The sequence below is a fragment of the Callorhinchus milii genome, unplaced genomic scaffold, assembly GCF_018977255.1.
Source record: "Callorhinchus milii isolate IMCB2004 unplaced genomic scaffold, IMCB_Cmil_1.0 Scaffold30, whole genome shotgun sequence".
Classification (NCBI taxonomy): domain Eukaryota; kingdom Metazoa; phylum Chordata; class Chondrichthyes; order Chimaeriformes; family Callorhinchidae; genus Callorhinchus; species Callorhinchus milii.
Genome location: NW_024704771.1, coordinates 3,864,824 through 3,874,669, shown reverse-complemented (window position 1 = coordinate 3,874,669; position 9,846 = coordinate 3,864,824). Strand labels below are relative to the sequence as shown.

The following is a 9,846-nucleotide window of genomic DNA, read 5'->3' as shown; positions in this document are numbered from 1 at the left end:
CCCGACTGTAGTAATCCATAGTAACGCGGCTCTTTAGCCGTTTCCAAATTTGTGCACTTCGGATCAGTTCAGATGTCTGTGTGAGAATCCAGGCCATCGATGGTCAACTGAGCTCTCGGAGGTTCTACTTCCACAGAAATTTGGGCCCCAATTAACCAATGTTGCTTCACGGATTTCTTCAAACGCATACTGTAATTATCGAACCTTTACGACACCGAATGTGCTCCCGGCTTCAGAAACGGGATAATTAGATATTTCTGGAAAAAGAAATCTGTTCAGAAATCTTGCAACTTGGGGCTCTCGTCATTTCCAAAAGTCCAGGGAGGGAACAAGAGAAGAACGTGAGAAATATCAACACACATAGACTTCCAAGTTCCGAACCGAAGTGCTGACAATGAAAGTTGCGAAGGTGGAAGTTAACTTTCTAGGAGACGGTTTGTTGGCCGGTGTGAAAGGCGCTGTATATAAACGCATTCCGTTGCTGTTGCTGCTGTCGTTGAAGTTGTTGTTTGCTCATCCTTCCCATTTTGGAAGGAGACACTCTGCCTTGTGCTTTGGATCTGATTCCGTTTGTCTCTGAAGGCCTTTAAGATAATAATAATAATAATCCTTGCATTTGATATAGCGCTTTTCACGTCGGGAGGACGTCCCATTTTTATGATCATTTTTATGGACATGGAACGAGTTGTACACTCACAAATCAAATCGAATGATTGCATTATCATTGCCACTCACTCTCTGGTTATGTAAAAAAAAAGGAAAGATTAAATATATTCAACTCCACCCAACACTGTGGGGAACCAGTGAATAATTTTTTTTTTAGCTGTAGTACCGCGAGCGGCCACCAGATGGCGGCGTTGCTCCACCATTATAGCGGCCGAGGGTTACAGCGCCGTCTACTGGTACTGCGCGCAATTGCAATTGTTTTTAATCTGTTTGGATGTGAATGGCATTTAAACCCATCGTGTGTCTGTAATGATTGTCAGCAATTGACAATAATTACAACAACAATAATAATAAGCAGCGAATTGCTTATTCAATTCGCTGAATTCGCTGTGGGGCCCCCGAGCCTTGGCTCTTACCAGACGGCCGGCTCGATTCCCGGGACCAAACATGTCACCTTGGAGCCAGTTCATGTGTCACAGCTTTCCCTCGGGTTGAGAATAATTGCAACAGAAGAAATGTCTATTAATAAAAACTAATTTATTTACACTAAAAAGGGGAGGGGGTTCCATCCTTCTCCGAGCTGTCTGGGTTGATACCCTGGGAGAGACCGCTATAGAACTGGAGTTGTTCTTGTTGTCATTTATTTCCTTGATTTATAAAAAAAGTCAGAGTTAAAATCTCCTTGTGTAATCGCGTTCCCCAACGGGTGAGGCTAACACAGTAGAATTAATTCCAGTGTCTACAGTTTTATCTACAAATCCCTCATGGCCAAAATTTTACTTGTTTCTGTGGGAGGTTTAGAAGGAGGAAGGATGGGCTGCATCTGAACGAGGGGTGTAAACATAACAAAGCACCAGAATTACCATGTTACCCGTTCCCTCCGCTCAGCGGGCTCCAGCCTGCTTCACATGCCCCGGCCTCGCCTGCCCCACCATTGGCCTTCTGCTATTCTGTCCCCACCCTCTGGAACTGCATCACTCGGCCTCACCCTCTCCCTTGCCTCTTTCTAGATCCATCTCAAGGTCCTGCTCTTCGACCGCTTTCGATCGCCCTGCCCACCCCTCTCCCCAATCCCAAACCCCCAGCTCAGATCCGAAACTCTGTCTGTCCAGCACCTTGGGACGTCCTCCAGACGTGAAGGGCGCTTTGCAACAAGAACAAAATGATATGTGTAAAGCGCCTTTCACGTCGGGAGGACGTCCCAAGCTGCTGGACAGAGCTGGGGGTCGGGGAGGATGGAGGGCAGGGAGGGGAAGCAGGGAGATTGAAAGCACAGTTGAAGAGGAGGGTCTTGAGATGGGTCTCGAAGGGGGGCGAGGCGGAGGGACTGCGGGATGGAATTCCAGAGGGTAGGGCAGAGTGGCGGAAGGTCTGCCCGCTGATAGCGGGACGAGCGAGGCGGGGAACGCGAAGCAGGCCGTGCACATGTAATCGTGTTGTTATTGTTAAGCTCCAGCAGTTGCCCCAACACACACTCTGGGGGCCCCGAGCCTCGGCTCCTGCCAGAGGGCCGGCTCGATTCCCACATTCCGGGGCCAAACATGTCACCTTGGAGCCAGTTCATGTCACGGCTCTCCCTCAGGCTGAGAATAATTGCAGACACGACGACTGTGTAACCGCAGTAGCAGATACCAGCAGACGGCGGAACTGTTCACTGTTGTCTCCACAGGGTTAGAGAAGGGTAAGGAAAATTCACAGGTTTCTCTTTTTTTTTTAAACGGAAATAAATATTTATTGATAAATACTGTTTATTTACACTGCAAGAATGGTCAGAAAATAGCTTCACAAAAATAATAATCCTTGCATTTGACACGGTGTGTTATCACATTGTTGAGACGGCTCAAAGTGCTTCACAGGGTAATTAATAATTAATAAATTAATAATAATAATAATTAATAATAATAATAATTATTAATAATAATGCCTGAAGCTGAAGCAGCACAAAGAGGTCAATCTTACTGGAAATTTGATGCTGTGTGATGGAGGAGACAAATCTAGAAGGATGAAGGATGACCATCATCTGAACGTAAATGTAACAAAGCACCGGAATGATTAGTGGCATTGGCAGAGTGGCTCTAGTGTTGTGTGAATGGCTTCCCGTCCTGTCCTGTCATTTCTCTGATGTTGTGCATCGGGATCAGTAAAGTGCTTTTGTGTCCAACCGTCCATGACAGCTACGCGCCAGAGGGGAGGATTCCATCCTTCACCGGGCTGTCTGGGTCGCTTCCCTGTGTGAAGGCCGCTATTGAACTCCAAGTTGTTCTTAATGTTGTTTTCCTAGTTTATAAAAAAAGAGTCAGGAGTTAAAATCTCCCAACCGGCGAAACTAACACAACAGAATGAATTCTAGTGTCTACAATTTATGTCACTCGTCTGCAAATCCCCTCATGCTCTGGCGCCTCCCAACCTCTCTGGCCTCCTTTCTCCCCCCTCTGCAACCTGCTGCCTCCTGCTCATCCCTCGTGCCCTCCACTCCACTAACGGCGGCCGCACTTTCAGACACTACGCCCCGAAGCTTCAGAACTCTCACCCCCAATCCCTCCATCCACTCTTTGAGATCACGACTGAAGACCTTTCTCATCGACCGTGCTTACGGTCACCTCCTCCCTCCCCCCGGCTCGGTGTCAGGCTCCCCCACTATTAAGCGCTCCGAGACCCAGCCCAACGTGAAAGAGCTTTATATACAGAAGTTGTTGTTAATTCTCTGGCACGTAGGTCTCAGGAGGGTGGGGTGACTTTCCTCTCTCTAAGACACTGTTCCCTGCACCCATGTTATTCTGAGGAAACTTACCACCATTTCTGGTAACAGCAACAGATAATGACCAGCACCGCGACTACAATCACAGGAAGAATCAACCATATGCGATCTGAGGGGAAAGAAAAGGCAGCGATTATTGTTGTAAACCAGGAGCCGCAAAAAGAAATGATTTGTCAGAAATGGGAGTCCTGCAGCGTAGTAGTTAGAGCACTCGCCTCGCAAGCAAGAGGACCCGGATTCGATTCCCGGATCAATCGAAACCTTAAGCAAAGTTTCCAAGGATTTGGACCCGAGCTGGGGGTTGGGATCAGGAGGGGTGGAGGGCAGCGGTAGGAGGTGCAGTCGAAGAGGAACATCTTGAGATGGACCTTGAAAGAGCCAAGGAGGGTGGTTTGGTGAAGGGACTGTGGGATGGAGTTCCAAAGGGTGGGGTTGGAGAGGGTGGAGGCCTGGTAGCTGATGGTGGGGGACACGGAGGGAGCGGACAGGTCTAAATGGGGTCGGCAGGTCAGAGAGGGAGGGAAGAGCAAGACCGTGGAGGGCTTCGAAGGCGAGACGAGGATTTTGAACTCTATCCTCTGGGGGACGGGGAGCCAGTGATGTTGATCATGACCTGATGGTAGACAGCCTGGAATAACGTGAAGCAAATTCACGCTGTAGTGAGGTGCGTTCTAACAGAACCTCTCTGTAATTCAGTGTGTAATGTTGACGGATCTCTCACCTCGATCTGGATTCTCTTGACAAGGCTGTTGTGGGCGACTGATCTCCTGACTGATCGGGTTCTCTGCTACACATTCGTACTCAGCTGCCTGCCCCCCTCTGCCACGGTTCAGCAGCAGCACAGACCCATTGTACGTGATGTTAGGCTCCAACCTCTTCCTCCAATAAATGGTGGCGTTTGTTCCTTTGGAGGCAGAGCAGCTCAGACTGACGTTGGCTGAGCAGTCACCGGCCATCTTCACCATCGGCTGGGAGACAGGGTCTGAAACACAAGGTTTTAAAGACAGGAAGACTCATTATTCTGGCGATCGTCCCACAAGGTGGTTCAGTGTTTGGGAGGTAGAGCGAGTCAATGAAAGAGGGAGAGACTCACTGCGCTGTTGGTGCGGGGAGTGGGGGAGGGAGTATGCAGAGAGGCTAAAGGCTCGCCATTGGTGGTTAGGCCTTCCGCCTCTCTTCCCCTACCCATTGACCCACCATCCCTCCACGTCGCCCTTTCCATCACCTCCTTCAAGTCCATTTCAAGAACCTCCTCCTTGACCTTACCCTTGATGACCCTCGTACTCTCCACACCCAAAATTAGAGTGAGGCTATTAAACTAAATTAAATCAGGAGACACTTTTTCACACAAAGTATGGTGGAATCTGGAACTCTCTCCCCAAAAAGGCTGAGGATTAGGGCTGTTTCAAGGCTGAGGTGGATAGACTTTTGTTAGGTCAGGTTATCAAGGAATATGGGGTAAGGGTGGGTCGTCGGAGTTTAGATCAGCCATGATCTAAAAGGATAGCGGAACAGGCTCGAGGGACTGAATGGCCTCCTCCTGTTTTTAATGTACTGCACAGTCCAGTCACAATATACTCACCAAACACACGCAGATCAACCAAGTGGCTCTCGTTGCTTCTCAGAAAGTCTCTAATGATGATCTCATATATCCCACTGTCATCGAGAGATACATTGCTCACCAGCACACCACCACGCTTGAGGCAAAGAACTCTACCCCTGTAACTCGGGTGAATATCTGGCCTGTACGGTTGTTTTGAGTCCCAAACCATTATTTTGAGGTTAATTGGAGACTTCATTTCCAGGACAACTTCATGTTGCTGTTCGATAGTACGGTTGACAGGAAAACAGAAGTCTGCTCCGATGAAGACATTTGCGATGGCGCTGGGAGAGGGCAGAGTTAATACTGCGCACAGTGGAAGAAGAAGCACTGAAGGCAAAACAGGGGAATAAAACACAGTGAGAATCCATGCGGAATAAAATCAGCGTCAAAACTTAATAATCCTTGCACTTGAGATAGATGTAATTGAGACGTCTCAAAGCGCTTCACAGAATATACCGCATCCACAGAATATGTATATTGTTTAGGGAAAATGCAGTACCGAATACTGTAAGCACAGCAGTCGTGGATTTGGCGATCAATTATTAGATTTGTTTTGAAGAGATTATTACCCCGAATGCGATCCGCCAATCAACTAACAACCAGTTCCTACTTACTGTGAGGTAAACAGGATTGTGGAGTCAGGAAACTTGCCCAACGTTTCATCCTTGCCCAGGAACCAAACCCAGGTCCTCTTGCTTGTGAGGCGAGTGCTGTACCCACTGAGGTACAGAGCTCCACAAGTCCTGTAGAGTATTGGTGAGAGCACTCGCCTCACAATCAATGAAAAAAAAACAGACACGCAAGCAGGATGCTGGCAGACACAAGCGGTCTGGCCAAGCCCCGTCACGTGAGGGCTTTGCAGGGTTAACAGCAGCTGAGTGGGATGACTCCCCGCCATTCCGGAATTTGCTAATGAGCCCTGGAATATTCCTTCCCATCACACATAGGATACAGTTCAAGATCCTGGTCCTCCATGGTCTTCCTCCTCCTAGCTCTGCGACAATCCCCTACCATCTTACCCGTTCCCTCCGCTCAGCGGGCTCCAGCCTGCTTCACATGCCCCGGCCTCGCCTGCCCCACCGTTGGCCTTCTGCTATTCTGTCCCCACCCTGTGGAACTGCATCACTCGGCCTCACCCTCTCCCTTGCCTCTTTCTAGATCCATCTCAAGGTCCTTCTCTTCGACCGCTTTCGATCGCCCTGCCCACCCCTCTCCCCAATCCCAAACCCCCAGCTCAGATCCGAACCTCTGCCTGTCCAGCACCTTGGGACGTCCTCCCGACGTGAAGGGCGCTTCACACGCGTGATCTTGTTGTTGTGTTGCAGACCTGCCTGGCTCAGGAACCAGACTAGATGGGTTGAATGGTGTTCAGTGTGAGCGTTTCCAGTGTGTGTGTGGGGGGGGGGGATAATAATAATAATAATAATCCTCGCATTTGATATAGCGCTTTTCACGTCGGGAGGACGTCCCAAAGCGCTTCACAGAACACACTGTAAAGTGAACTGACTGTTCATTGCTTCAATGCTTCTTTTTTTTCTTGGGTAAACGCTGCAACGCGGCGCTGTCGAGCGCTGACGAACAGCGACGATCAATGGTCTGTATTAGAGCTCAAAGAAAAAAAGTCATCTGTTTCCCCCTCAATAGACACTGTCCATTTATTTGAAGCTCATTGCGGCTTCTTTGACCGAATTGTCAATGACCGCACAACAGGGGAACGATTTTACTCTTTCCGTCCCAGTTTGGAGCTCGTCGCGCGCGTCCGGTAAAGTACTCCGAAAGGCGGCGTTCGCCGCCGCCGTTGCACCGGGAAACGCGACGCGGTTCGCTTTTTTTCGTTGAATCGGGAGCATCGGAGGACCCGCAGCGCGGAAGGAGGCCGTTCGGCCCCATCGTGTCCGCGCAACAGCGCCGGGTGTGGGGGAGGGAGGGAGGGGGGGGGGGGGTGGGCCGCGTTGTGTGGGGGAGGGGGCTGTGTACGTGCGGGACCCCCCCCCGATGAGCCAGGCTCGGCTGTGCTGTCATCAGTAGCGTACCCTGGAATACTGCAGACCCGCCTGGTTCGGGAAGGGTTGAATGATGTTCAGGGTGAGAGTGACTGAGTGGCTGAATACAGACCAACACTACACAAACTGACGAGAACCCACAAACATATCTCACAACCTCACCACATCCGTCCATTACCTGAAGCCGTGGGCACCATCTCCCTCATACACCCTCCTTCTCCCTCCTCGGTCTCTTGTGGTAGCGGGGTGGGGGGTGGGGTCTGGTCAGTCAGCAGCGACGGGAGAGAAATAAGACAATAATTATTCCTCATAGTACAGAACAACGTCATTTTTTTGTCCGTCTCCACTGGGGGATAACAAGGTCGTTAGAGAGAACTCGCCTCGCAAGCGAGAGGACCCCGGCGGGGAGAGGTGGGGGGGGGGGGGAGCGGAGCGAGTGTCCTCACTCCACACACCTCTGTGTACCTCACACAGTGAGTTGGAACACACACGGCTGTTAGTCAATTGGTGGATCACTTTCCATGGATAATACTCCCATAGAAAATAATAATTTGGTCACTCAACCCACGACTTGTTTGTGCGGCACTGCTGAGCGCAATTGACGGCCGCGTTGCAGTACATTTTGTGAAGCTCTCGGAGACGTCTCAACAATGCGCGACATCAATTAGATGGAATATCATGATTATCAATATCTACACGTGAAATAAATCACTTTGTGAGACAGAGCTTCCCCCGGAGCTGCATATTTAGTGTGAGACTGCCGCACAACTGTTGAGAAACTCCAGGCAGTAAATCTGAAACGTCCCCAGTAGCAAGAGTAGCCATTTCGTCGCATTCTTGGCCGAAAGATATTTTAAGCGAATAATTTTCTAAGCAAATATTCAATTATAAATGTTCTAATTTCTAATGCAATATTTATACTCGCAATTTCCAGTGAGGAAAAGAATAAATGTGAAATATTAAATAATAATCCCTGCGTTTGATATAGGGAATCGAGCCCCCCCCCGGGCCTCTCGCTTACGAGGCGAGCGCTCGAACCAATGCACTACCGACTTGTATATAATTATGTATACGCGTTCAAGGAACATCACCTCATTTTATCTGCCCGGGACGACAACAACAACAAGATTCCATTTATAGAGCGCCTTTCACGTTGGGAGGATGTCCCAAAGCGCTGGACAGTTGGGTCGGGACCCGAGCATTGGGGGGGGGGAAATGGTCAGGGTGATGGGAGGGAAGGGAAGGGGCGAGGAGGGGGAGAGATGGTCAGGGTGATGGGAGGGAAGGGAGGGGGCGAGGAGGGGGAGAGATGGTCAGGGTGATGGGAGGGAAGGGAGGGGGCGAGGAGGGGGAAATGGTCAGGGTGAGGGGAGGGAAGGGAGGAGCGAGGAGGAGGAGAGATGGTCAGGGTGAGGGGAGGGAAGGAAGGGAAGGGGCGAGGAGGGGGAGAGATGGTCAGGGTGAGGGGAGGGGAGGGAGGGAGCGAGGAGGGGGTAGAGAGTCGAGAGGGGAGCTGAAGGCACGGTCAAAGAGAAAGGTTTTGAGACCGGCCTTGAAGGAGGAAAGGGAGGAAGCGGCGAAGGCACTGGGGATGGAGTTCCAGAGCCTCGGGGCTGAGAGGCTGAAGGCCCGACCACCGATAGTAGGGCGGTTGGGCGGGGGACGTGGAGCAGACCGGAGCCAGAGGAACGGAGGGTACGGGCAGGTAGGTAGGGGGATAGTAGGTTGGAGAGGTAGGAGGGAGCAAGGCCGTGAATGGCCTTGTAGGTGAGGATGAGGATCTTGAAATCAATCCTCTGGGGGATGGGGAGCCAGTGGAGGTGAGCGAGGGTAGGAGTGATGTGGGCGAGATAGGAACAACAACAACAACAACCACCACAAGATTCCATTTATAGAGCGCCTTTCACGTCGGGAGGACGTCCCAAGGCGCTGTGGAAAAGCTGTGGATTGAGCCTGACGCCTAAATTGCGCAAGAGTTTGGTGAGTTTGAGGGAGAGCCGCGGGGAGGTTGAGGAGGTCAGACCAGCAGGAAGGAAGACAGGAGCCCAGGAGCATGGCTTCCGTCTTGACGACTTTCAGCTGCAGGACACTTGCGCTCATCCAGGCCTTGATGACAAGCTGACGGGACATCAATGGAGACTGAGAAACGCAGCTGGAGCCGGAGAAGCAGATTTGGGTCACCAACACACAAGTGGAAGTTGATACCCTGTCTGCGGATGACATCGCCGGGAGGGAGCGTGTCAACGAGGAAACGAAAGGGGCCATGGATGGAGCCTCGGGTTACCCCGCAGGTGACCGGGCTGGGGCGGGCACCTGCGAGGGGAGAAACCGTTTGTCGAGATATGTTGTTGCCGGTTAGTCAAGTAGGACTCGAACCATGCGAGTGCGGTCCCACTGAGGTGGATGAGGCACGAGAAGCGGTGGAGGAGGATGGCGCATTGAGGACTGATGACAGGGGTTTTGAGGGGGAGCAGGACAGAGCCTGAGGAGACGGTTGATTGTGTCAGTCAGCAGTGGGCAGAGGGAGGAGGGGGAGTTGGCTGACCACAAACTGGGTGGGGAGGAGGTCAAGGCAGCCGGCGGTGGGCCTCATCTTAGGTATGGAGGGTATAGTGAGGCGGGAGAGACGGTGGGGAGCAAATGAGTCTGGCTGTACAGCGCCTTATCACGTCTTCGAGACGTCTCTCAAAGCGTTTCCAGGATATACTGTGAAGTGCAGTGACTGCGTATTTTGTGGGCGAAACAAACACTGTTGTAACTTGTCGCGTTTTATTTAAAAAAAGCAAAGCGAGCGCGGAAAGGGCGTATCGCAAATT

The 9,846-nt window shown here is 51.1% G+C and overlaps 1 protein-coding gene across 1 annotated transcript; it reads right to left on the bottom strand.

The window, feature by feature from the left end:
- Positions 1 to 2,595: 2,595 nt before the first annotated feature.
- Positions 2,596 to 7,264, bottom strand: LOC103172701 (hepatocyte cell adhesion molecule-like). The gene is made up of 5 exons (XM_007885429.2): positions 7,209 to 7,264; positions 5,007 to 5,354; positions 4,146 to 4,406; positions 3,458 to 3,533; positions 2,596 to 2,943 (listed from the first exon to the last, which is right to left on the bottom strand). Exons 1-5 carry the CDS (start codon positions 7,234 to 7,236, stop codon positions 2,841 to 2,843), a joined length of 816 nt encoding a protein of 271 aa, XP_007883620.2. The 5' UTR covers positions 7,237 to 7,264; the 3' UTR covers positions 2,596 to 2,840.
- Positions 7,265 to 9,846: the final 2,582 nt, after the last annotated feature.

What these genes read in the sequence shown, in the direction of transcription:
- LOC103172701 (XM_007885429.2), bottom strand. Translation starts at nt 7,236, where the DNA reads ATGAGGGAGATGGTGCCCACGGCTTCAG. An exon ending in GATGGTGCCCACGGCTTCAG is followed by an intron (nt 5,355 to 7,208) that starts GTAATGGACGGA and finishes TTTTGCCTTCAG; the next exon opens with TGCTTCTTCTTCCACTGTGC. An exon ending in TGCTGTTACCAGAAATGGTG is followed by an intron (nt 2,944 to 3,457) that starts GTAAGTTTCCTC and finishes TTTATAAACTAG; the next exon opens with GAAAACAACATTAAGAACAA.